This window comes from Cetorhinus maximus, unplaced genomic scaffold (genome assembly GCF_964194155.1).
Source record: "Cetorhinus maximus unplaced genomic scaffold, sCetMax3.hap1.1 HAP1_SCAFFOLD_316, whole genome shotgun sequence".
Taxonomy (NCBI): Eukaryota; Metazoa; Chordata; class Chondrichthyes; order Lamniformes; family Cetorhinidae; genus Cetorhinus; species Cetorhinus maximus.
Genome location: NW_027596266.1, coordinates 348,219 through 372,934, shown reverse-complemented (window position 1 = coordinate 372,934; position 24,716 = coordinate 348,219). Strand labels below are relative to the sequence as shown.

At 46.1% G+C, this 24,716-nt stretch overlaps 1 protein-coding gene and 1 pseudogene across 1 annotated transcript in view; both read right to left on the bottom strand.

Annotated features, from left to right (window-relative positions):
* Positions 1-24,053, bottom strand: LOC144673219 (uncharacterized; annotated as a pseudogene).
* LOC144673218 (uncharacterized) overlaps positions 23,610-24,716 on the bottom strand; it is a 73,006-nt gene continuing 71,899 nt past the window's right edge. The window contains 1 exon segment of the mRNA XM_078535163.1: positions 23,610-24,033. Coding sequence (XP_078391289.1) covers positions 23,610-24,033 — 424 coding nt within the window.

Sequence of the window (24,716 nt, the reverse complement as noted above, 5' to 3'; positions counted from 1 at the left end):
AACAGCAAAATCCAATCACTGCAGTTATTTGTGAACTCGCTGGTGTTTCAGCAGGTTAGCAGACTGAGTAAATCCCTTCCCACACTTGCAGCAGGTGAATGGCCTCTCCCCAGTGTGAACTCGCTGGTGTGTCAGCAGGTGGGATGACTGAGTGAATCCCTTCCCACACGTGGTGCAGGTGAAATGCCTCTCCCCTGTGTGAGTGTGCTTGTGTGTCTGGAGGTGGGATGACTGAATGAATCCCTTCCCACACTCAGAGCAGGTGAATGGCCTCTCTCCAGTGTGAGTTCGCTGGTGTAAAATGGGTTGAGATGATCGCCTGAACCCAGCCCCGCAGTGAGAGCACCTGAATGGTCTCTCATCAGTATGAACAAGTTGATGGGACATCAGTTCCCCGGAACTTTTAAAGCACTTCCCACAGTCTAGGCATTTAAACGGTCTCTCATCAGTGTGAATTCGTTGATGTGTCTGTAGGTGGGATGACTGAGTAAATCTCTTCCCACACTCAGAGCAGGTGAACAACTTCTCCCCAGTGTGAACTCGCTGGTGTCTCACCAGGTTGTTCGAATGGGCGAATCCTTTCCCACACTCAGAGCAGCTGAATGGCCTCCCCTCAGTGTGAGTTTGTTCATGTCTCAGCAGGCTGGATAACTGAGTGAATTCCTTCCCACACTCTGTACAGGTGAACGGTCTCTCCCCAGTGTGAATTCGCTGGTGCCTCAGCAGGGTGGATGAATCAGTGAATCCCTTCCCACACTCCGTACAGGTGAATGGCCTCTCCCCAGTGTGAGTGTGCTGGTGTATGGTGAGTTCAGATGCTCGCCTGAACCCAGTCCCACTGTGAGAACACCTGAATGGTCTCTCATCAGTGTGAACACGCTGGTGTGCCAGCAGGTTGGATGAGTCAGTGAATCCCCTCCCACACTCGGAGCAAGTGAATGGCTTTTCCGCAGTGTGAACCCGCTGGTGTATCACCAGGCTGGATGACTGAGTGAATCCTTTCCCACACTTGGAGCAAGTGAACAGTCTCTCACTCGTGTGAACTCTCTGGTGCCTCAGCAGATTGGATGAATTAATGAATCCCTTCCCACACTCAGGGCAGGTGAACGGTCTCTCCCCAGTGTGAACTCGTTGGTGTGTAAGCAGGTTGGATGAATTAACAAATTTCTTCCCACAATCTGAGCAGGTGAACAGCCTCTCTCTGGTGTGACTGTCCCGCTGAGTTTCCAGCTGAACTGTATCAGTGAATCCCTTCCTACAATCTGCACATTTCCATGGCTTCTCCCCATTTTGACTGCATTTATGTTTTGATGGGTCTGATGATCGGCTGAAGCCTCGTCCACACACAGAACATGTGTACGGTTTCTCCCCACTGTGAACGGTGCTTTTTCCTTCCATGTCCATAAACCGATGATATTCAGAACTCGTTAAATTGGGCGATTCTATCAGATCCTGTTGTGATGTTTGGTTTGAGTTTTCCGACTGCAAATGCTCCCCTTCTAATCCCCTGTGAAATTGATTTAAAACAGGAAAAAGGGAGTGAGAGAGAACCCACAGAAACACAAAGACAGGATGATGTCTCCTCAGGGACGCAGGTTTCTGCCCTGGGTCTTCATAGGACTGAAAAGACCCAGAGATCTTTGGACATAGGGGGCAGGACGTGCCACGAGGTAGCAGAATTCGGGAAGCAGGATTTGCTTCCTTTTCTTTCTTTCTCTGTCGCCGCTCTGCCTCATCAATAAGACATTGGGACTCAAAGGGTATTGCAACTTGATGGACAAATTTTCTCCATTCTGAACAATGGGAAGCAGGCTCCTCCCACTCATTCAAAACCTTGCCCCTTACAAAGATGGCGGCCCCGCATGCGCCCTGCTGCACATTGCTCCCAATAAAGATGGTGGCCGATAACTGGGCCGGATTTATGGGGGTTGTGGCCCCCGTTCCGTGCAAGCGGGCGACCGCAAAGTTCAATTTTGGGGTTTTCTGATTGCACAACAAGTTGGCCAATCCGCTTCGCCCACGCGCCCAATCGACCGCTCCCTCCGCCCAACTATTTACTTCCTTACCGATTACGGGTCCGAGAAGCGTCTCTCCATCGCCATTACTCACACTGCGCATGCTTCACTCCCAGCCCGGTCCCGCCCCTCATTCACTCCGATTGGTTAGAGGACCAGCCGCTCCCGCTCGGTCCTCCGTTTCCGCCCCCTCTTCCTATTGGTCTGGAGCTGCCGTCAATCAGCCGGGCATTGTGACGGTTTCAAATGGTGAGAGCGGCACAGACTCAGCCTGACTTGCTGATTCTTGGCAGCATTTTCTGTTTGGGAATTAGAGCTAGAGATGGATTTAAAAAGGGAGACAGAGAGAAAACAGGGAATTATAGACCAGTCAGACTGACGTCGGTAGTGGGGAAAATTCTAGGGTCCATTATAAAAGATTTAATAGCTGAGCACGTGGAAAGCAGTGGCAGAATCAGACAGAGTCAGCATGGATTTCTGAAAGGGAAATCATGCTTGACAAATCTACTGGAATTTTTCGAGGATGCAATGAGTAGAGCTGAGGAGGGGGAGCCAGTGGATGTGGTTTATTTGGACTTTCAGAAGGCTTTCAACAAAGTCCCACCTAAGAGATTGCCGTGTAAAATTAAAGCACGTGGGATTGGAGGTAGTGTACTGAGATGGATAGAAAACTGGTTGGCAGACAGGAAACAAAGAGTAGGAATAAACGGGTCTTTTTCTGAATGGCAGGCAGTGACTAGTGGGGTACCACAGGGATCGGTGCTGGGACCCCAGTTATTCACAAGATATATTAATGATTTAGATGAGGGAACTAAATGTAAAATCTCCAAATTTGCAGATGACACAAAGCTGGGTGGGAAGGTGAGCGGTGAGGAGGGAGCAGAGATGCTTCAGTGTGATTTAGACAAGCTGAGTGAGTGGGCAAATGCATGGCAGATGCAGTATAATGTGGATAAGTGTGAGGTTCTCCACTTTGGTAGCAAAAACAGGAAGGCAGATTATTATCTGAATGGCTATAAATTGAGAGAGGGGAATGTGCAACGAGACCTGGGTGTCCTTGTACACCAACTGCTGAAGGTAAGCATGCAGGCGCAGCAGGTGGTAAAGAAGGCAAATGGTATGTTGGCCTTCATAGTGAGAGGATTCGAGTACAGGAGCAGGGGTGTCTTGCTGCAATTATCTCTTGGTGAGACCACACTTGGAATATTGTGCGCAGTTTTGGTCTCCTTATCTGAGGAAGGATGTACTTTCTATAGAGGGAGTTCAGCGAAGGTTTACCAGACTGATTCCTGGGATGGTGGGACTGACATATGAGGAGAGGTTGAGTTGATTAGGATTATATTCGCTGGAGTTCAGAAGAATGAGGGGGGATCTCATAGAAACCTTAAAAATTCTAACAGGACTATGCAGGGTAGATGCAGGAAGGATGTTCCCAATGGTGGGGGAGTCCAGAACCAGGGGTCACCAGTCTGAGGATACAGGGTAGACCATTTAGGACTGAGATGAGGAGAAATTTCTTCATCCAGAGGGTGGTGAGCCTGTGGAATTCGTTACCACAGAAAGTAGTTGAGGCCAAAACATTGTATGTTTTCAAGGAGTTAGATGTAGCTCTTGGGACAAAAGGGATCAAAGGATATGGGGAAAAAGCAGGAGCAAGCTGTTGAGTTGGATGATCAGCCATGATCATAATGATTGGTGGAGCAGGCTCGAAGGGCCGAATGGCCTACTCCTGCTCCTATTTTCTATGTCAGATCCCCTTTGTCTGGGGGGGATTCACACTCATTTCCCTAATTCACTGATTATCACGTTTATTTAACATGAGAAAGTCCCCGGTTCAATCCCGGCTGGAAGCTTTGTGTTTACAATTGTTACTGAGGAGGCATTAACAGTGAGTTTAGTTTCATGTCGAACAGGGTGACAGTTATTGTCTCATTCTTTAAAAACTCCTTCTTCACCTTTAACCAGGGAACGATAATTCAGAGAAAACTGATCTACTGTGACCCTGAAACAAGATACTGCAGATGCTGGAAATCCGACCTCAAAACAGAAAATGTTGGAAACACTCAGCAGTTCAAACAGCTTCTGTAGAGAGGGAAACCGAGTGAATGTTTCAGGTCGGTGATCTATCAACCAAACTGGAAGGATTTAAAGATTGGGGGACACCGTGTCGGAAGACAGGGGCAATGCGTCGGGAGACGGGGCATGTATACTGTACACGTTGTTCACCTTCATAATTCACAACACTATTCCTGATGTTCATGAGCTGCCTCACTTTCTTTCCCATTAATTCCATTTGCTGATCTATCAGTAATGGACTTGCTGCCATCTCGAACAAAACTGTTTTCACCACTAAGGCTCCGCTGGTATTGAATAGTCTTCATGACATCATCACACTGGGACTGGATGACATCATCGCACTGGGACTGGATGACATCATAAGAGTCCATTGTTTCTTAATGACTCACATCAATAACAGGAGGAAATATTAATAAACCTGAGCACATTATCTAGGCTGACACTCCAGGGTGACACTGAGGGACTGCTGCACTGTCAGAGACAGCATCCTTCACAGGGAACTTGTGGAGGCTCTGGTCACAATCTTCCAATCCTCCTTATACTGTAGTGGTGTCAAAGGACTGACAGATTGTAAATGTTACACCCCTGTTCAAAAACACAGCAATTCCAGTACAATCAGCTTCACATCAGTGGTGGGGAAAGGCTGGAGCCAATAATCCAGGACAAAATCAATTTGCACTTGGAAAAGTATTGGTTATTTCCAGCATTTTCTGTTTTTAATACCGAGACTTCCCTGGATCCCAAGAGGCTCTCTGGGAGGTGAGGGGAGCTGGGAGTTGTCCATGAGGGTAACCAGAGATCTGAGAACTGAAAGGAGAAAAGATCCAAAAATGGAGCAGTCAGTAACAGGACATCAATTAGTCTCCTCTTATCCTGGAGAAATCAAGGACTCGACATACTGTGTGCTTGAAACAAAGCTGATTTATTTAACAGACATCAAGATATTAAACTCCAGCCCAGTTACAGGGATTATTAACATCTGTAGAAATAAACCCCAACTGTCAGAATGAACATGGTTCAGTTCAGGATGTGATTAACAGTGACAGTAACAGGAGAATTGAGAATATTAAGGGGAACTGTGGGTAAATAGAAATTATTTCCACTGGTTAGGCAGTCGAGGAATAGGTGGTACAATCTAAAAGTTAGAACCAGAGCCTTCAGGAATGTAATTATATAGGATACATGACAAGCCCAGCCAATCCATGCTTGTGTTTATGCTCCACTAGAGCCTCCTCCCATCTTTCCTAATCTCAATCTATCATTGTAACCATCTATTCTCGGCTCTCTCTTGTGCTTGCCGAGCTTCTCCATAAGTAATATCGGATGTGATTTCATGATTGGACAACACTTATTAAACAATCCTGATTGTGCTAAGAATTACATCAACAAAGAATTTAAGATTATCAGTCAGACTCTCAGTGTGGCTCAGTTACACGTGTTAGAAGCTACACACGTGGTCCTGTCCTTTGCCAAAAAAAAAACAATTCCATGCACTGTGCCTTTTAACTAAACAAACACGATACCATTCACTTTAACCACTCCCAGTAGCGAGTTCCACTTTCTCACCACTCTTTGGGTGAAGAATTTTCTCCTGAATTCCTTATTGGATTTCTTGGTGACTATCTGATATTGATGGTCTCTAATTATGCTCTTCCCCACAAGAGGAAATGTTCTCTCTGTATCCACTCGATCAAAATCTCTCATCATTTTAAAGACCTCGATTAGCCTCAGCCTTACTTTCTCAAGAGATAAGCGACCAAGTCTGTCAATCCTTTCCTGATATGTTTACCTGCACATTTCTGGTATCATCATTATAAATCTCATCTGGGCCCTATCCAGTGACTCAATATCTTTTTCTATAATATGGTGACCAGAAGTGCCCTCTTCATTCTGGCTGGTAAGATTTAGGTTCGGGAGTCACAGATTACCAAAAAACAGGGTCGAGCTCATAAGTGATTTGAAAGTAGTTCACTGAGAAGCAAAAGTTTAAATATGATGTGTAAGCTAAATAGACAGGAAAACACACCACCCGTGACAGGTGAGAACAGTTTACCAGTCCCAGAGAACAAATGGACGGATGACACAGAGTGAGTGCTGGTCTCTGTAGCTGGTGGTGACAGTCTCCTGTGAACGGTTAACTGGTGTGAGCCAGAGTGTGGCTGTTGGGCTGAAGCCAGTGTGGATCACGTCAATATCTCTGTGCTCTCAAGAGCCTGTTTTAACCTTTCCACAGACAGTTGGTTTATGTATGGGTCATGAGATCCAATCCTTTCAGGGCCGATGCTAGAGACATGTCCTTGGCAGAGATAACAGGCTTGTTCTGTGTTTGTCAGCCAGCAAGCTGCTATGGAAGCTTTCTTCATAACAGAGAGACTGATCCATTCTTCTAATATTCCATACACTTCTGAACATTTTATAGGGTTATTAGACAGTGATTTCTTACAGTCCATTACTTGGATTGAACTTGTCTCCATTCCCATGCCGAGGGGATTTCTGTATCCGGCGGGAGGGGTAACATTTGGGAATTCTCGATTCTCCACCAATTCCCATTCCCCTTCTTCCTGGTGGATAATGGAGGTGTCACTGTGAGTAATGTGCAAGTCAGTAAGAATTGTCAGCAAGGATTAATCAGCACTTTCTAATTGGAGATGTTAATCAGTGGAACCTCTCAGGCACTGAATTGTAGAGCTCGTACCAAAGATCAATTTAGGATTGAAGTAAAAGTTCAGAATCTTGTTGTAAACTAATTTCTGATGAGAGTTCCTGAATTATGGGGTAAGATCAGAGACCGCGGTTCTTAAAGGGACACTGCAGCCCCGAGAACACAATCAGATATAGATCCAGAATATTAAACTCCAGCCCAGTTACAGGGATTATTAACATCAGCAGAAACAAACCCCAACTGTCAGAATGAGCATGGTTCAGTCCTGGATGTGATTAACAGCAACCATAACAGCAGAATCCAACCCCTGCAGTCGCTTGTGAACTCGCTGGTGTGACTGGAGGTTGGATAACTAAGTGAATCCCTTCCCACACTTGGAGCAGGTGAATGGTCTCTCTCCCATGTGAACTCGCTGGTGTATCAGCAGGTGGGATAACTGGGTGAATCCCTTCCCACACTTGGAGCAGATAAATGGTGTCTCTCCCATGTGAACTCGCTGGTGTATCGGCAGGTGGGATAACTGGGTGAATCCCTTCCCACACTTGGAGCAGATAAATGGTCTCTCTCCAGTGTGAACTCGCTCATGTCTCAACAGGGTGGGTAAATGAGAGAATCCCTTCCCACACTCGGAACAGGTGAATGGCCTCTCCCCAGTGTGAATTCGCTGGTGTGCATTGAGGTTCAATGAAGCCCTGAATCTCTTTCCACAGGAGGTACAGCTGAACGGCCTCTCCTTATGTGAATTTGGTGATGTTTCTGTAGGTCAGAGGACCCAGTGAATTCCTTCCCACATATTGTGCAGATGAACTGTCTCTCTCCAGAGTGAACCCTCTGATGTGTCAGAAGGTTGGATAACTAAGTGAAGTTCTTCCCACACAAGGAGCAGGTGAACGGCCTCTCTCCAGTGTGAAGTCGCTGGTGTCTCAACAGGTTGGATGAAGACCTGAATCTCTTTCCACAGGAAATACAGCTTCAGCAGGTCAGAGGACCCAGTGAATCCTTTCCCACATACAGGGCAGGTGAACGGTCTCTTTCCTGTGTGAACTGGCTGGTGTCTCAGTAGGCTGGTTAACTGTGTGAATCGCTTCCCACACTCAGAACAGGTGAATGGTCTCTCTCCAGTGTGTAACCGCTGGTGTGTTAGAAGTTGGGATGATTGAGTGAATCCTTTCCCACATTCCGGACAGGTGAATGGCCTCTTTCCAGTGTGAACTGGCTGGTGTTGCAGTAGGCTGGATAACTGAGTGAATCCCTTCCCACACTCGGGGCAAGTGAACAGCCTCTCCCCAGTGTGACTGTGTCGATGGGAAGGACAATTGAATCCTTTCCTACAGTTCCCACATTTCCACGGTTTCTCCATGGTGCAAGTGTCTCTGTGTCTCTCCAGGTTGGATGATCAGTTGAAGCCTCACCCACACAGAGAACACGTGTACAGTCTCTCCCCGCTGTGAACGGTGCAATGTTATTTCAGGCTGTGTAACTGAGAAGTCAGTTCACTGGAACACCCACTCGGGTGTGTGTGTGTCTCGGTGCTTTTCCAGTCACACTGATGTTTGAAATCTTTTCCCACAGGCAGAACAGACAAACATTTCTCCTTACACATTCAAAGGCCGGTGATATTCAGGTCCTGATGAATCAAGTGACTCTGTCAGATCTTGATGTGATGTTTGGTTTGAGTTTCCCATCTTCAAGTCCTCCCCTTCCAATACCCTGTAAAAGGAGTTTACAAAAGTCATCACTGTCAGTACAGGATAGAAATTCAGAACAGACAATTCTAGTTTCTATGGACCATTTTTTTCCTGTCTCCCCCCAAATCTGCAAATCCCCGTCCCACACACTCTCCCTCCTCCCTGTGCTGAAACCAAACAGTTTTGGACAATTCTTTCTGTATTTTTTAAACAAATTTCTACAACTGGAAATAACATGTTTGACCATTCACTTCAGTGATTACTCGTGACAAAACATTAATCTGAAACCCCCTGACCGACCATACAGAAGAGCAGACGTTAACCTTGTGTCCAAAACTTACTGTGTGGAGATTTAATGCGTGATCATGAAGGTGGTTTCTCCAAATCTCCCAGGGTTTCTCTCCTTTGTCTCCGTCTCTAAGTTAAACCTGAGATCAGTTCCATTGTTCATCCCAGTTCCTGCTTCTCTTCCTGATGACTAATTAACCCCAATTAAACACTGAGAAGACTGAAGACACTGTTTTCAGTCCCTGCTCCAATCTCCATTTCCCAGATACCAACTCCATCCCTCTCCCTGGGAACAGTCTGAGATTAAACAACTCTGTTTACAACCTCGGTGTTACACTTGATCTCGAGATGAGTTTCTGACCTCATATCTGTGCCATCACTAAGATTGCCTGTTTCTACCCCTGTATTATCACCCGAGCTCACTCTGTCTCAGTGAATCTGCTGCTGAAACACTCATCCCTGCTGTTGTTACCTCCAGACTCGACTATTCCAACACACTCCTGGTTGGTCTCCCACATTTTACCCTCTGTAAAGTTGAAGCCATCCAAATATCTGCTGCCTGTGTCTTCACTCACAGTGAGGCCATTTCCTCTAACACCCATCTGCTTCCTGACCTGCCTTGACACCCGGTCAAGTAGCAACTTGGTTTTAAAATTTTCATTCTTCTTTTCAAATACCGCCAAGGCCTCATTCCTCACTAGCTCTGTAATCTCCTCCAACCCCACAACCCTCTGGGATATCGGCACTGCTCTAATTCTGGCCTTGGCTCCACCATGCCTTCAGTTCTCTCATCCCCAAGCTCTGAAATTCTCTCCTTTCACCTCTCCCTCTGTCTACCACACTTTCCTCCTTCAAGACATTTGAGTATTAATAAAAAGAGACACTCCGTCAAAATTTTCTATCTTGTGCTCATCAGGACAGATGCAAGAACACCAAATTTCAAAGTTATCAGTTGGGTTCGTAATGTGTCTCACTTACACTAGCGGGGAGCTTCATATATTAATACACAGGGACCTGTCCTCTGCAGGCAGAACCAACAAGTCCATGTATAGGGTCTTTTGTTGAATTAAACAAAAGCACGGGCGACAATAGCTCCCTGCTGTATTCTCCATGGCAATGAACAATCAGAACTGACTGGCCAACCAATCAGCACCCTTCTTTCATGCAGAAATATTGTTGCTCCCTTTGAAATTTGGGATTCTTGCATCTGTCCTGAGTGCAAGTCGAAAATCTTTGACAGCTTGTCTCTTTTTTCAGTAATACTCAAGTTCTGTACAACCAAGCAGTTATTTAAGACTCTCCTTAAAACTCCTTGCCCAAGTTTTCTGGTCACCTGCCCTGATATCTCCTTCTGTGTCTAGATGTCACACTTTGTTTTATAATTTCCCTGTGAAGCTCACTGGGATGATTTATGATGTTAATAGAAGTTGTTGTTGTTTCTGACTGTTACCCTGATCTCCTGTTTTACAACAACCCATTGATTTCACACCAAACTCTATCTCTGATTTATTGTCCTTCCCGCGGATCATTCATCCGGGCCTGCAGCCTCTGTAAAGATGGCGCCCACGCATGCGCTCCGTTAGACATTGCCCCTCACAAAGATATTGGTCGCACATGCGCTTTGACGCTCTTTGCCCCGCACCAAGATGGCGGTCGTTACCTAGGATTTAATTCCGGAAAAAGGCCTAAGCTGTCGTCTCGCTTCGTGAAACGCGGGAGCAATGGCTCTTATTGAGGGATTGGGGCGGACACCGTGAGTTGAGGAAGCTTCCCCACCAACCCGCCGGCCCTACCCATGTTCACGGGTTTATTTCCGGCTCTGGATCCACACTCGGTCTTTCCAAAACTCGCATTTTAAATCCGCTCGCTCGAGCTCTCTAACCGTTTAGCTCCATGTACTACGCATGCGCCAGCTCATAATGATTGACGGCAGCTGCTCATCCTCCGCCATTTCCGCCAACTCCAGCATGATGTCACCACCAAACACATCTTCCCTTCACGCCCCCTGGCGGCATTCCGTAGGGATCGTTCCCTCCGGGACACCCTGGTCCACTCCTCCATCACCCCATACTCCTCAACCCCCACATTCGGCACCTCCCCATGCCCACGCAGAAGATGCAACACCTGCCCCTTCACTTCCTCTCTCCTCACCGTCCAAGGGCCCAAACACTCCTTTCAAGTGACGCAGCATTTCACTTGCATTTCCCCTAACTTAGTCTACTGCATTCGTTGCTCCCAATGCGGTCTCCTCTACACTGGAGACCAAACGCAAACTGGGCGACCGCTTTGCAGAACACCTGCAGTCTGTCCGCAAGAATGACCCAAACCTCCCTGTCGCTTGCCATTTTAACACTCCACCCTGCTCTCTTGCCCACATGTCTGTCCTTGGCTTGCTGCATTGTTCCAGTGAAGCTCAACACAAACTGGAGGAACAGCACCTCATCTTCTGACTAGGCACTTTACAGCCTTCCGGACTGAATATTGAATTCAACAACTGTAGATCTTGAACTCCCTCCTCCATCCCCCTTTCCGTTTCTTCCCCCTCCCTTTTGTTTTTACCAATAATTTATATAGATTTTTCTTTTCCCACCTATTTCCATTATTTTTAAATTTATACCTTTTATGCCCTGTTAGTCTTATTTCACCCCACCCCCACTAGAACTGTACCTTGTGTGTCCTGCCATCCATTCTCAATTAGCACATTTTCTTAGATAATATCACCACCTTCAACACCTCTTTGTTCGTTTGTCTGTGACATCTTTTGATTATCTGCTTCTATCACTGCTTGCTTGTCCCTACAACCACACCACCACCCCCCCACTTCTCTCCCACCCCCACCCCTACTTCTCTCCCCCCGAACCCCTACTTCTCTCCCCCTCCCCTACTTCTCTCCCCCTCCACTTCTCTCCCCCCACCCCCCTACTTCTTTCCCCCCACCCCCCTACTTCTCCCCCCCACCCCTCTACTTCTCTCCCCCCACCCCTCTACTTCTCTCCCCCCACCCCTCTACTTCTCTCCCCCCACCCCCCTACTTCTCTCCCCCCACCCCCCTACTTCTCTCCCCCAACCCCCCTACTTCTCTCCCCCCACCCCCCTACTTCTCTCCCCCCCACTTCTCTCCCCCCCTACTTCTCTCCCCCCACCCCCTACTTCTCTCCCCCCACCCCCTACTTCTCTCCCCCCACCCCCTACTTCTCTCCCCCCACCCCACCCCCACACCTTAAACCAGCTTATATTTCATCCCTCTCCTAATTTTACTCAGTTCTGTTGAAGGGTCATGAGAACTCGAAAAGTCAACTCTTTTCTTCTCTGCCGATGCTGCCAGACCTGCTGAGTTTTTCCAGGTAATTCTGTTTTTGTTTCGGAAGAGGAAGGCCGAGCGAGATCGGCTGGTCCTCCGACCAATTGGAGTGAATAAGGGGCGGGGCCCAGCTGAGGCGAAGCATGCGCAGTACCAGGATCTTGTCCAGGATGAAGACGGTTGGGTTGAAAGTCCAGCGGGTAAGAAAGGGCCGAATGCAGGAGAGGAATGGAGCCGGAGGGTGGACTGGGAGGATCCCCAGTGTAGGACTCCAAAGCCGGATTAGAAACTCCCAGAGCCGAGTTTTCACCGAGTGCTTGGAAACTCCTTTTCCGGGGGTTAGAAGGGGAGGATTTACACACAGCAAACTCAAACCAAGAGAAATGTTTGTCTCTTCTCAGTTTCTCTACTGGACTGACAGTGATGAATTTTTTTATAATCTCCATTTTACAGTATACTAAATAGGTAGGATTTACAAACGAGGAAACTCAAACCAAACGTCACATCAAGATCTAACAGTCACTCGATTCATCAGGACCTGAATATTATCGGACTTTGACCGTGGAAGGAAAAACGTTTGCCTGTTCTGTTTGTGGGAAAAGATTTCAGGTATCAGTGTGACTGGAAAAGCACGAATATATTCAAAATACTGCTTAGATCGCATCTCAACCACTGTAATTACAGCACAGGAAGAGGCCATACAGCCCATTGGGTTTATGCTGACTTTCTGTAGAGCAATCCAGTCTGTCACATTCCCCTGCTGTATCCCCAAAGCCCTGCAAGTTTATTTCCCTCAAATGCCGATCCAATCTCCGTTTTAAATCATTGATCATCTCTGCTTCCTTCCCCCCCTCATAGGCAGGGAGTTCCGGGTTATTACCACTTGCTGTGTAAAAAGTTCCACCATGCATTTGCCCTGTATCTATTGGCCATAACTTTCAATCTGTGTCCCCCTAATCTTTGTACCATCACCTAATGAAAACAATTTTTTCTTTGTCCACCTTGTCTAAACCTGTCACAATCTTGTCCACTTCTATCAAATTTCCCCTCAACTCTGCAACTCCAAGAAGAACAACTTCAGCTTCTCCAATCTCACTTTGTAACCGAATTCCCTTTTTACTGGAACCATTCTGGTAAATCTCCTCCGTATCCTCTCAAGGACCCTCACCCCTTTCCCAAAGTGTGGAGACCAGAACTGGATGCAATACTTTTGTTGTGACCTAACCAGAGCTTTATAAAGGGTCATCTTATTTTCCTGATTTTGTACACATATTTGTGGATGAAGCCCAAGATCCCATATATTTTGATAACTGCTCTCTCAATTTGCCCTGTAACCCCCAAACGTCTGTGCACATCAACCCCCAGTTCCTCCTGTCCCTGCACTCTCTTTGGGACTGTACCATTAAGGATCTGTTGCCTCTCCCTATTCCTTCTGCCAGTATTCATCATCTCACCTTGAGGGTTGTCTTCCCTGGAATTTAGAAGATTGAGGAGGATTTTTTCAAAGTGTTCATGATATTAATTGGACATGGTGTGGTAGATAGAGGGGAACAATTTCCATTGATTGGGGAATCCAGAACTGAGGAACATAGTCCAAAAATTAGAGCCAGACCTTTCAGGAGTGAGATTAGGAAAATCTTCTTCAGGTAAAGTTGGGAGAAGTTTGGAATTCTCTTCCTGAATTGGCAGTTTATGCTTGATCAATGTTCAGTTTCAATCTGACTTTGATAGATCTTTGCTAACCCAAGGTGTAAATTAAGGCACATGAGACAAAGGGTTACAGATCAGCCATGACCTGATTGCATGGTGAGACAGGCTCGATGGGCTAAATGGCCAACTCCTGGAATCAAAGAAACTTAGAGCACAGAAGGAGGCCATTCAGCCCTTTGTGCTTGTGCTGTCTCTTTGAAAGAGCAGTCATGTTTAGCCCCACACACCCACTTTCTGTTTGTAACCCTGTAAGTTCCTCAATCCCAAATCCCTGTCAACTCCCTTTTAAAATTCCTGATAGAATCAGGTTCCAGCACCTTTCCAGGTAGAATGTTCCAGAGCCTGACAACTCTCTGTTGGTGCAGAAACTGCTGAACTCGATGTTGAGTGTGGAAGGTTGTAAAGAGCCGAATCGAAAGATGAGCTGCTATTCCCTGAGCTCCCATTGAGCTTCATTGGAACAGTGCAGGAGGCCAAGGACAGAGAGGTCAGAGTGGGAGTGGGGCGGAGAATTAAAATGACAAGTGACCGGAAGCTCAGGGTCAAGCTGACAGACTGAACGGAGGTTGTTCCACAAAGATCACCCAATCTGTGTTTGGTCTTCCCAATGTAGAGCAGATCACATCGTGAGCAGTGAATACAGTAACTAAACTGCAAGAAGTACAAATAAATCAGTTTGGTTTCATCTTTCAAAACCATGAGAACGGCCCGAAGACAGATACTTAATTTGAACAATGAAGGTTCCAAAGTGAAGCAAACTGATTGTCAGAATATTAAACTCCAGCCCAGTTACAGGGATTATTAACACCATCAGAAACAAAGCCCAACTGTCAGAATGAAGATGGTTCAGTCCTGGTTGTGATTAACAGCAGCAAAAACAGCAGAATCCAACCCCTGCAGTCAGTTGTGAACTCATTGGTTTCTCGTAGTTTGGATGATCAGTTAAATCCCTTCTCACATGCGGAGCAGGTGAATGGCCTCTCCCCAGTGTGAACTCGCTGGTGTGTGTCCTGCAGGTGATGGTTTTCTCATGCACCAGCTGCCCTTGTATTCTGGGTGCTGTGGGCTGTGAGTTGGGTTGATTCTGTCAACGTGCTGGTTGAGTTACAGATATGCACAGTCCATTTCCCATGCCCCCTCCTCCGCCTCTCTCTTTCTTTCTCTCTTTCTCTCTTCCCACATAGACCAGTCTTATGTAGGCCCAGACTGGGTGGCAGGTTCCCTTCCCTGAAGGACATCAGTGAACCAGTTGGGTTTTTATGACAATCCGGCAGTTTTCATGGTCACTTTTTCCTAGTGCCGGCCCCACAAATTCCCAGATTCATTCAGCTCAGTTTCACAACCTGCCTTTGTGTTTTTGTGGGTTCTCTCTCACTCCCTTTTTCTGTTTTAAATCAATCTCACAGGGTGTTAGAAGGGGAGGATTTGCAGTCAGGAAACTGAAACCAAACATCACATCAGGATCTGAAGGAATCGCCCAAATTATCGTGACCTGAATATCATCGGATTTTGAACATGGAAGGAAAATGCCCCGTTCACAGTGGGGAGAAATCACATGAGTGTTGTGTGTGTGGACGAGGCTTCAGCCAATCGTCTGACCTGTTGAAACACGTGCACCAGGGAGAAACTGTGGTAAAGTGGAGATGGTAGGAAGGGATTTAGTTCCCTTTCCAGGCTCGAAACATGTTGGCACATTCACACTGGGGAGAGGCCAATCACCTGTTCTGAGTGTGGGAATGGATTCACTCAGGTATCCACCTTGGTGACACGCAAGTGAGTTCAAACGCAAGTGAGCACCATTTGGGTGCTCTCACTGTGGGACTGGGTTCAGGCAAGCATCTAAACTCACTGTACATCAGGGCATTCACAGTGGAGAGAGACCATTCCCCTGCTCTGAATGTGGGAAGCGATTCATTCAGTCATCGAGCCTCTTGAAACACCAGCGAGTTCACGAGTAAGAACAGTGATTGAATTTTGCAGCTAATCACATCCAGGACTGAACCATGTTCATTGGGGTCTGTTTCTTCTGATGTTTATAAATTCCAGATAGATATTGGGGTTAATGTTGTGGTCAAAAGTCAAAGAAAACAGTTTTTTGTTAAATATAATGATGCTGAGTCTATTAATACAGCGCCACTTCACAAACCTTTTCCCAGTGAGACCCCATTGTAATGCCTCCGACTTGGTGTGACCCTAGAGTGAAAATGTGGGTGGTACAGGAGATGTTGAGCGGGGCAGTGACTTCAGACAGACAGTTTGAACAATCATTATTGTACAGAGAACAATTGACACAACTAAATCTGAACGTTTAACTCGCTGACCCCCTGGATTAGAACATCTTGCAGAAGTGTACTTCCATCAGTCTCTGTGGTGCAATTGCTTAGCACGTTGAGTGTTAACTGAAAGGTTGGTGAGTTGAGACCATCCGGTGGGGGGGGGAGCTTTCATTGATTTCTCTCCGTCAGCATTCATTTTCACACAATTCCGATTGTTAATGGGTTCATGGGCTGCAAGAAAATATCTCCCAAATGTTCCCAGCTCGACTGTTATCCAGTGAGTTCCCGCACAAACAGTTTTATTTAACGCATTCATTTCAAATATAATGAGAAAACAATTAGAATTACCATGTACCTACCTCTAAGCCATTAGAAATCTCTGAAGTTATTGTATTCAGACAAACCCATCAATTCTTCCCTCTTCCTCAGCTCCACAGTGAGTGAGACAGGGAAAAGCAGAAAAGCAGCAATATTCCGGCCCCGCACTCTCCAATCACCCGCTGCCAGCAGAAAGCGGCTCAGCAGCTTCAATCAGCGGGTTACTGCGCATCCCTGGGACACAAGATACTCCAACCCGGGCTAAACCTCACAATACACTGAGCACAGGCTCAGGATAATGCAGGTAAATTATATCCCGGTCACTAAACTTCCGAGCAGAATTGACAGAACACCGAGTGAGTGAGTCACAAATAAAAGTCACACAAACTTTCTAAATCTTTTCACTGTAAAATTCCTTCACTTGGCTGAAAAGCTGACTGTTCTCAATCTGAAAATGAGCACCATGAGAATGATCTAATGCATAAGATTGTGGGAGAGTATTCGGGAACTCCTCCTGAACCTTATTCACATCAAAACGAGCTGTGAGGAAACGTTGGATAGTATGGGTTTGACTTTTTTGGAGCAGAGGAGGCTGAAGGGAGATTTATTTGAGGTGGAAAAAATTATGAGGGGCGGTGATAGAGTGGATAAGAAGGAGCTATTTCCGTGAGCAGAGACATCAATAGCAGGGACATAGATTTAGAAAGAAAGAAATCCTCACATTTAAATAGCACCTTCCCACACCACTGGAATCCCAAAATGCTTTTCAGCCAATGAGATATTTTGGAAGTGGATTCACTGTTGTAAAGCAGGAAATGCAGCAAACTCCCACAGACAGCAACATCATAATGAGCAGAGAATCTGTTCTTGAGATGTTGATTGAGGGATAAATATTAGACAGGACACGGAACTCTTTGTGAAATAGTGACATGGGGTATTTTAAATTCAGTTGAGCGGCCAGAGGGGACCTCAGTTTAAAATCCCAAGGAAACACCTCCGCCAGTGCAGGATTCCCTCAGTACTCTGCTGGATGGTTAACTGATTGTTGTGCTCAAGTCTGAGTATTGGGATTTGACGTCAGAACCTTCCAACATAGAGGAGAAAGTGTTACTAACAGAGTCACAGTAAAACCAACAATTCAACTTAACAAAATTAATGGACGGATTAGTGGGGAGTTGTCGAGCAATTTATTTCACTCAGATGTGTGGGGTCTCGAGCTCACTGACTGAGCTGTTGGCAACCCCCCCACTGGATTAAAGAAAAGAAAACTTGGAAAATGATTTGAGCTGATGTAACCTACACAGCTTCAGACCAAGAGCTAGAACGTGAGATTGAACTGGATTGTTCCTTTATATCATAAATAATAATAATAATATAAAATCAAAATATTGTGGATCCAGGAAATCTGAAATAAAAACAGAAAATGCTGTAAAAGCTCTGTGGAGGGAGAAACAGAGTTAATGTTTCGAGTCAGAATGACCCTTCTTCAGATTGTTCTTTTTCTGTCAACATGGACACGATGGATCAAACGACCACCTTCTGGGTTGTAAATATTTCTATGTTTCGGTATTTCGATGTTTAAAAATTGAGACTTTTCCTGCATGATTTGTGTGTATTTGCTCAATAAAATCTCTGTAATTGTGGGGAAGGATTGAGAGTTTTCAGTGTGGGTCAGAAGTCATATGGGTCAACAGAGAAGCAACACATTTCAAATCAGAGCAGAAATAGATGACAGGTACAGAATGGCTCTCCCACCTTTTGTTTATTTACTCGTTCCATTACCACAGCTTTTGCCTTGTGTCCTTATCCCTTCTGTTATTTAATCTCTCCTGTATTCACCCAATCACAAGCCTTTTCTTCTGTTCTTTCCCCCTCTCCCATTCCCTGTTTGTGTTCTTTCCTAAAATCTATTGTCTCTCTAACTTATTTTCCAATTTAGTTGGAAGTTCAGTGACCTGAGCCGCTAAATGTTTCTCTTCCACAGTCTCGGCCTGACCACTGAGTATTTCCAGAATTTTCTGATTGGGAATCAGGATCACAGCTGGTGGAATTTAAATTCAACGAATCAATCAAAGCTTGTAATTGACAGTCAGTGTCAGCAATGGCGACTAGCATTGCCAGAAAAGCCTATTTGGTTCATTATTGTCCTTTAACAATGTTAAAAAATCCATCTTTAAAAGTTGAAAGCGTTTCATCCATAATCAGCACATTCTTAATGGCAAGACGCTGTTTAAATGTTCCATGTATGGGAAAAAAAATCAAATGTTCAACCGATCTGCTGAGATTCCAGTGAGTTCACATCTAACGGTAGTGGTTTGTTCTGCTGGTAATTACATTCAGGACAGAACTATGGTGCAGGGCGTGTACACTTTGGTTTATAAATCAAAGGATTTAATCATTTTATATCTGCCCCTATGGCTCCATCGCAATCAAATCACAAAACATTATTCCATGGCGGGAATATTACCCAGCATTCGGAGCGACACAGAATGTGCCCTATCCGTACTACAGGAAAAGTCTACGCATGCGCCCTGGTTTGCTTTGAATGGCGCATGCGCAGCGGATAGTGCAGGGTTTGTGATCATCTCGGCTCCGCATCTTGTGAGAAATAACCGACTGGAGGAAGGTAATGGAGGCGGCGGGTTCATGAACACCCAGTGGAGGCCCCAAACCCACAGTAGGAATGTACAGGTCCCACGTTTGTTGCGAATTCGGCGGCAGCTGCGGGGCCTCTTCCGCCCCTCACATTTCCGCATTTATAGGGGGGGGGATTGTGAAGCAGGGCGCATGCGCGCTCATTCTGTTCCAGAGAGCAGGAGGAGAGGATGTTGTGAATTTCTATCCTGGGCTGACAGGGATGGAGTTTGGAAACTCCTTTTACAGGGGGTTAGAAGGGAACGATTTACACACAGCAAATTCAAACCAAGAGAAATGTTTGTCTCTTCTCAATTTCTATCCTGGACTGACAGTGATGGCTATTCTAAATTTCTATCACAGGGTATGAGAAGGTGCGGATTAGCAGACAGGAAACTCAATTCAAGAATCACATCAAGAACTGAAAGATTCACTCTGTTCATCAGGAACTGACTATCATCAGCATTTGAATGTGGATGGAATAAGGTTTGTCTGTTCTTTCTGTGGGAAATGATTTCAATCATCACAGGGACTGGAAAAAACAGAGGGAGAAACTGTTGAGGGATTTGAAAACAAGGATGAGAATTTTAAAATTGAGGTGTTGCTTTACTGGCAGCCTGTATAGGTCAATGAGCAGAGTGGTGGTGGGGGTTGGGGTTGGGAGGTGGGGGTTGGGGGTGGGGGGAAGAGACATTGCGAGTGAGACTTACTTATGATTTTGAATACATCTTCAAATCTGACGGGTCTGGACAGGGTAGAGAGGGAGAAACTGTTCCCATTGGTAGAAGGATCGAGAAGGAGAGGGCACAGATTTAAGAAAACTGAATCAACGTAGACATGAGGAGAAGCTTTTTCACACAGCGAGTGGTTAAGATGTGCTATCTGAGAGTGTGGTGAAGGCAGCTTCACTTGAGGTATTCAAGTGGAAATTGGATGATGCCTGAAGAGGAAGAATGTGCAGGGTTACAGGGGGAAAGTGGGGGAATGGCACTCAGTGAATTGCTCATTTGCAGAGCTGGTACAAACAGGAAGGGCCAAATGGTCATCTTCACTGCTCATACAATTCTGTGACTCTGTGATACAGTGAGTGAAGTTTTGGATGATTTCAGGTTTATGGAGGTTGAATGTGGGAGGCCGGATAGGAAAGTGTCAGCATCGTCATGTCTAGAGGGAACAACGGAATGGATGAGAGTTTCCGAAATGGTTGAGCTGAGGCAGAGGCAAAGCCGGGCGATGTACTGAGGTGGATCCACCCGATCACAGACCTTCCCTTTTGTTCTTCCCTCACAATCCCCCTTTCATTGACTCAAAACCTATTACATTTCTATCTTTCCCCAGTTCTGAGGAAGATTCATCACAACCTGAAACATTAACTCTCGTTCTCTCCACAGATGCTGCCTGACCTGCTGAGTATTTCCAACATTTTCTGTTTTTATTACTGAGGTGGAAACAGGCGGTCTTGGTGATGATGTGGATATGTGGGTGGAAGCTCATCTTGGGGTGAAATATTTCACCATGGTTGTGAACTGTCTGGTTGCCAGGGAGAGGGATGGAATCGTTGGCTCGGGATTGAGTTTGGAGCGGGGGCTGAGATAATGGCTTCAGTCTTCCCAATATTTAAATGGAGGAAATTTCTGCTCATCCAGTGCTGGATGTCAGACAAGTCAGGAGGGTGTGTGACTTGGAGGGGAACTTGGAGGTGATAGTGTTCACATACACCTGCTACCCTTGTCCTTCCAGGTCGGGGTGAGGATCCTTTTTCTCATCACGGGCCATTCACACATAGACAAAATCAGTTGTGGGCCACACACACATAAAAATGAACATTGTGGCTGGAGCTTTAGTACATAGAACTGCATTGTCAATTTGTCATCTGCTGATTTGGAGCTCTTCCCACAGAACAGCAACCACAGCCAAACATAATGTTTCTCAGCGTACCTGGTGCCATCCTTTTGTCTAAATTGGACAGCGAGTTTCCCAACCCAGAAGTCGAACACTGTCTGAAAGTTCACCCGCGACTTCATTGTTTTCCCACAGCATCGTGGTCAGTTACAGAGACAAACGAGCAGCCGTGCTGTCATGATGCGTTTGTACAGATCTCACTAAAAATAGAGACTGAGACAGCAAGAAAACAAAGTCATTTTGGCAATAGAGAGATCTGGTGCTGTGTTCAGACTCTACACAAAACATCGGAGCAAATTTTAATTTTAGAACTCTTGCTGCGGGCCGGATAAAATTGAGCAACGGGCCAAATCCAGCCCACGGGCCGTGGGTTCCCCACCCCTGCGAAAGGTGGAGGTTTCGTCAAAGCTCTGGTTGCGTTTTAGGCAAATAAAATCCCTCTCATTTCCAGCCTGCTGCTTCGATCTCTCTTTCTCGCTCTCTCTCTGGCTTTGTCTCTCTTTCTCTTTCTCTCTCTGGCTTTGTCTCTCTTTCTCTTTCTCTCTCTTTCTCTCTGTGTTTCGCTCTCTTCGCATAGAGGCCAGAGTCCAGTGTCATCAGTGAACCAGTTGGGTTTTTATGACAAACCAGCAGTTTTCATGGTCACTTCTTCCTCGTGCCGGCCCCACAAATACACAGATTCATTCAGCTCAATTTCACAACCTGCCTTTGTGTTTTTGTGGGTTCTCTCTCACTCGCTTTTTTCTGTTTTAAATTAATTTCACAGGGGATTAGAGGGGAAGAACTTGCAGTCAAGGAACTCAAACATCACCTCAAGATCTGACAAAATTGCCCAATTTATCGTCATCTGAATATCTTCAGATTTTGAACATGGAAGGAAAAAGAACCATTCACAGTGGCAAGAAATCGTGGGAATGTGGGGACTGTGGGAAAGGGTTCACTCTGTTATCTCAACTGCTGACACACCAGCGACTTCACACTGACGAGAGACCTTATAAATGCCCAGACTGCGGGAAGTGCTACAAAAGTTCCGGGAACCTGATGTCCCATCAACGTGTTCACACGGATGAGAGACCATTCAGGTGCACTCACTGTGGGACTGGGTTCAGGGAATTATCTCAACTCTCTGTACACCAGTGAGTTCACATTAGAGAGAGGCCATTTACCTGCTCCTTGTGTGGGAAGGGATTCACTCAATTGTTCCATGTGCTGAGACATGAGAGAGTTCACACTGGGGAGAGACCTTATAAATGCCCAGGCTGTGGGATATGCTATAAAAGTTCTGGGGAACTGATGTCCCATCAACGTGTTCACACTGACAAGAGACCATTCAGGTGCTCTCACTGTGGGGCTGGGTTCATGCTATCAGCGGAATTCACTGTACACCAGCGAGTTCACACTGGGGAGAGGCCGTTCACCTGCTTTGAATGTGGGAAGGGATTCATTCGGTCATCCCACCTGCTGACACACCAGCGAGTTCACACTGGAGAGAGGCCATTCACCTGCTCCAAGTGTGGGAAGAGATTCACTCAGTCATCCCACCTGCAGAATCACCAGCGAGTTCACCAGTAACTACAATGATTGGATTTTGCTGTTAATCACATCCAGGGTTGAACTATGTTCACAGGGGTCTGTTTCTGCTGATGTTAATAAACTCCAGCCCAGTATAGGATTAACGTTCTGGATAAAAGTCAAATGAATCAGCCTTGTGTTGAACACACTGTGTTAAATCTTTTAATATCTTGAACACAAGTTAGTTCCTTTTGAAGGGCTCTCCTTCTCTCCTGTCTCCTCCATCCTCATCTCCTACAACAAGTGTGAGGAGCTCATGGAGCTTCTTTGTCACTAAGATTGAGACAATCCAATCAGCTGCCTCTGCTGCTTCCCTCCCTTCCACTAACCCACCGGGACAAACTGTCTCTCAAATCCCCCCTTTTCTGAGCCCTGAATGCACATCTTTCTCCAGTTTCTCTCCCATCGCCCCTCATGCCCTCTCAGTGTTCATCTTGTCCATGAGATCCACCTTCTGCTTCCTTGACCCTATTCTCACTAAACCGCTGACCATCCAACTTCTCCATGTTAGCTGATATTGTTAACGGTTCTCTCTCTCCTGGTACTGCCCATCTCTCCTGCAAATCTGCCATCATCACCTGTCCTCAATAAAACCAACACTTGACCCCACTATCCGATTAAACTCCCACTCCAGCTCCAACCTCCTTTCGCTTTCCAAAGTCCTGATCACCTCCCAAATCCATGTCCACATTTCCCAGAACTCCATGTTTAAATCCCTCCAATAAGATCTCTGTCCCTGTCACGGGATCAAAATAGCTCTTCCCAAAGTCACCAATGACACCTGATGTGAATGTGACAAAGGAAAACTCCCTCATTGTCCTTCTCGGCCTGTCTGCAGCCTCTAACAACGTGGACCAAACCGTCCTCCTCCAATGCCTGTGCACTGGTGGCCAGCTGGGTGGGACATGATGAAACAATGTACAAACAATTCAAGGGCTGACTGACTTCAAGAAATAACCGGGCAGACAGAGAATGTCATCGTTAGAACAAGGAGAGTCCCTGGTTTCAGTGAATGAACCGTGTGTGAATCTGCGGATTGCCACGGTCTCTGAGTGATATTCATGGGTTAATATCGTATAATCTGTCTAATGTTTGCAAACACCAGATGGCCATGACTAACTCGAGAAAGAATGTAGCAACCAAGATAAGTCCTTTGTTTATACCATACTATAAAAGCGGGGACCTTCCAGTCGAATTTGACTGAGTGAATCCTTTCCCACACTCAAAGCAGGTGAACGGTCTCTCCCCAGTGTGAACTTGCTGGTGTTTCAGGAGGTTGGATGACTGAGTAAATTCCTTCCCACACACAGAGCAGGTGAAAGGCCTCTCCCCAGTGTGAATTCGCTGGTGTGAAATAAGATTAGCTGATCACCTGAACCCAGTCCCACAGTGAGAGCACCTGAACGGTCTCTCGGCAGTGTGAACACGTTGATGGGACATCAGTTCCCAGGAGCTTTTGGAGCACTTCCCGCAGTCTGGACATTTAAAAGGTCTCTCCTCACTGTGAACTCGCTGGTGTTTCAGTAAGTAGGATGAACGAGTGGATCGCTTCCCACACTCGGAGCAGATGAATGGTCTCGCTGCTGTTTGACTGCACCGATGTCTTTCCATGCAATTAAATCCTTCCCACAGTCCCCACATTTCCACAGTTTCTCCCTGTTGGGACTGCATTTATGTCCTGCCAGGTCAGATGATTGGCTGAAGCCTCATCCACACACTGAACACGTGTATGGTTTCTCCCCACTGTGAACGATGCTTTTTCCTTCCATGTTAAAAATCCAATGATATTCAGGCTACGATAAACTGTGCAACTCCATCAGATCCTGATGTGATGTTTGGTTTCAGTTTCCTGACTACAAATCCTCTCCTTCTAATACCCTGTGGAATTGATTTAAAACAGAAAGAGGGAGTGAGAGAGAACCCACATAGGCAGTTTGTTAAACTGAGCTGAATGGATCTGGTAATTTGTGGGGCCGGCACAAGGAAAAAGTGATCACGAAAGATGCTGGATTATATTAAAAACTCAACTGGTTCACTAAGGTCCACCAGAGAAAGGACCTTCTACACAGTCTGTGCCCATAAATTTCAAAATTGTGCCTGAACACCAAGGTCTAGGTCATAGGAGCAGGAGTCCTAACACTGACTCCTGGGGAAATCCACTTTCAACCTTCCTCCATTCTGAAAAATCATTACTCTCTGTTTCCTGTCACTCAGTTAATTTTGTACCCATGTTGCTGCTGCCCATTTTGTTCTATAAGCTATAACTTTGCTCAC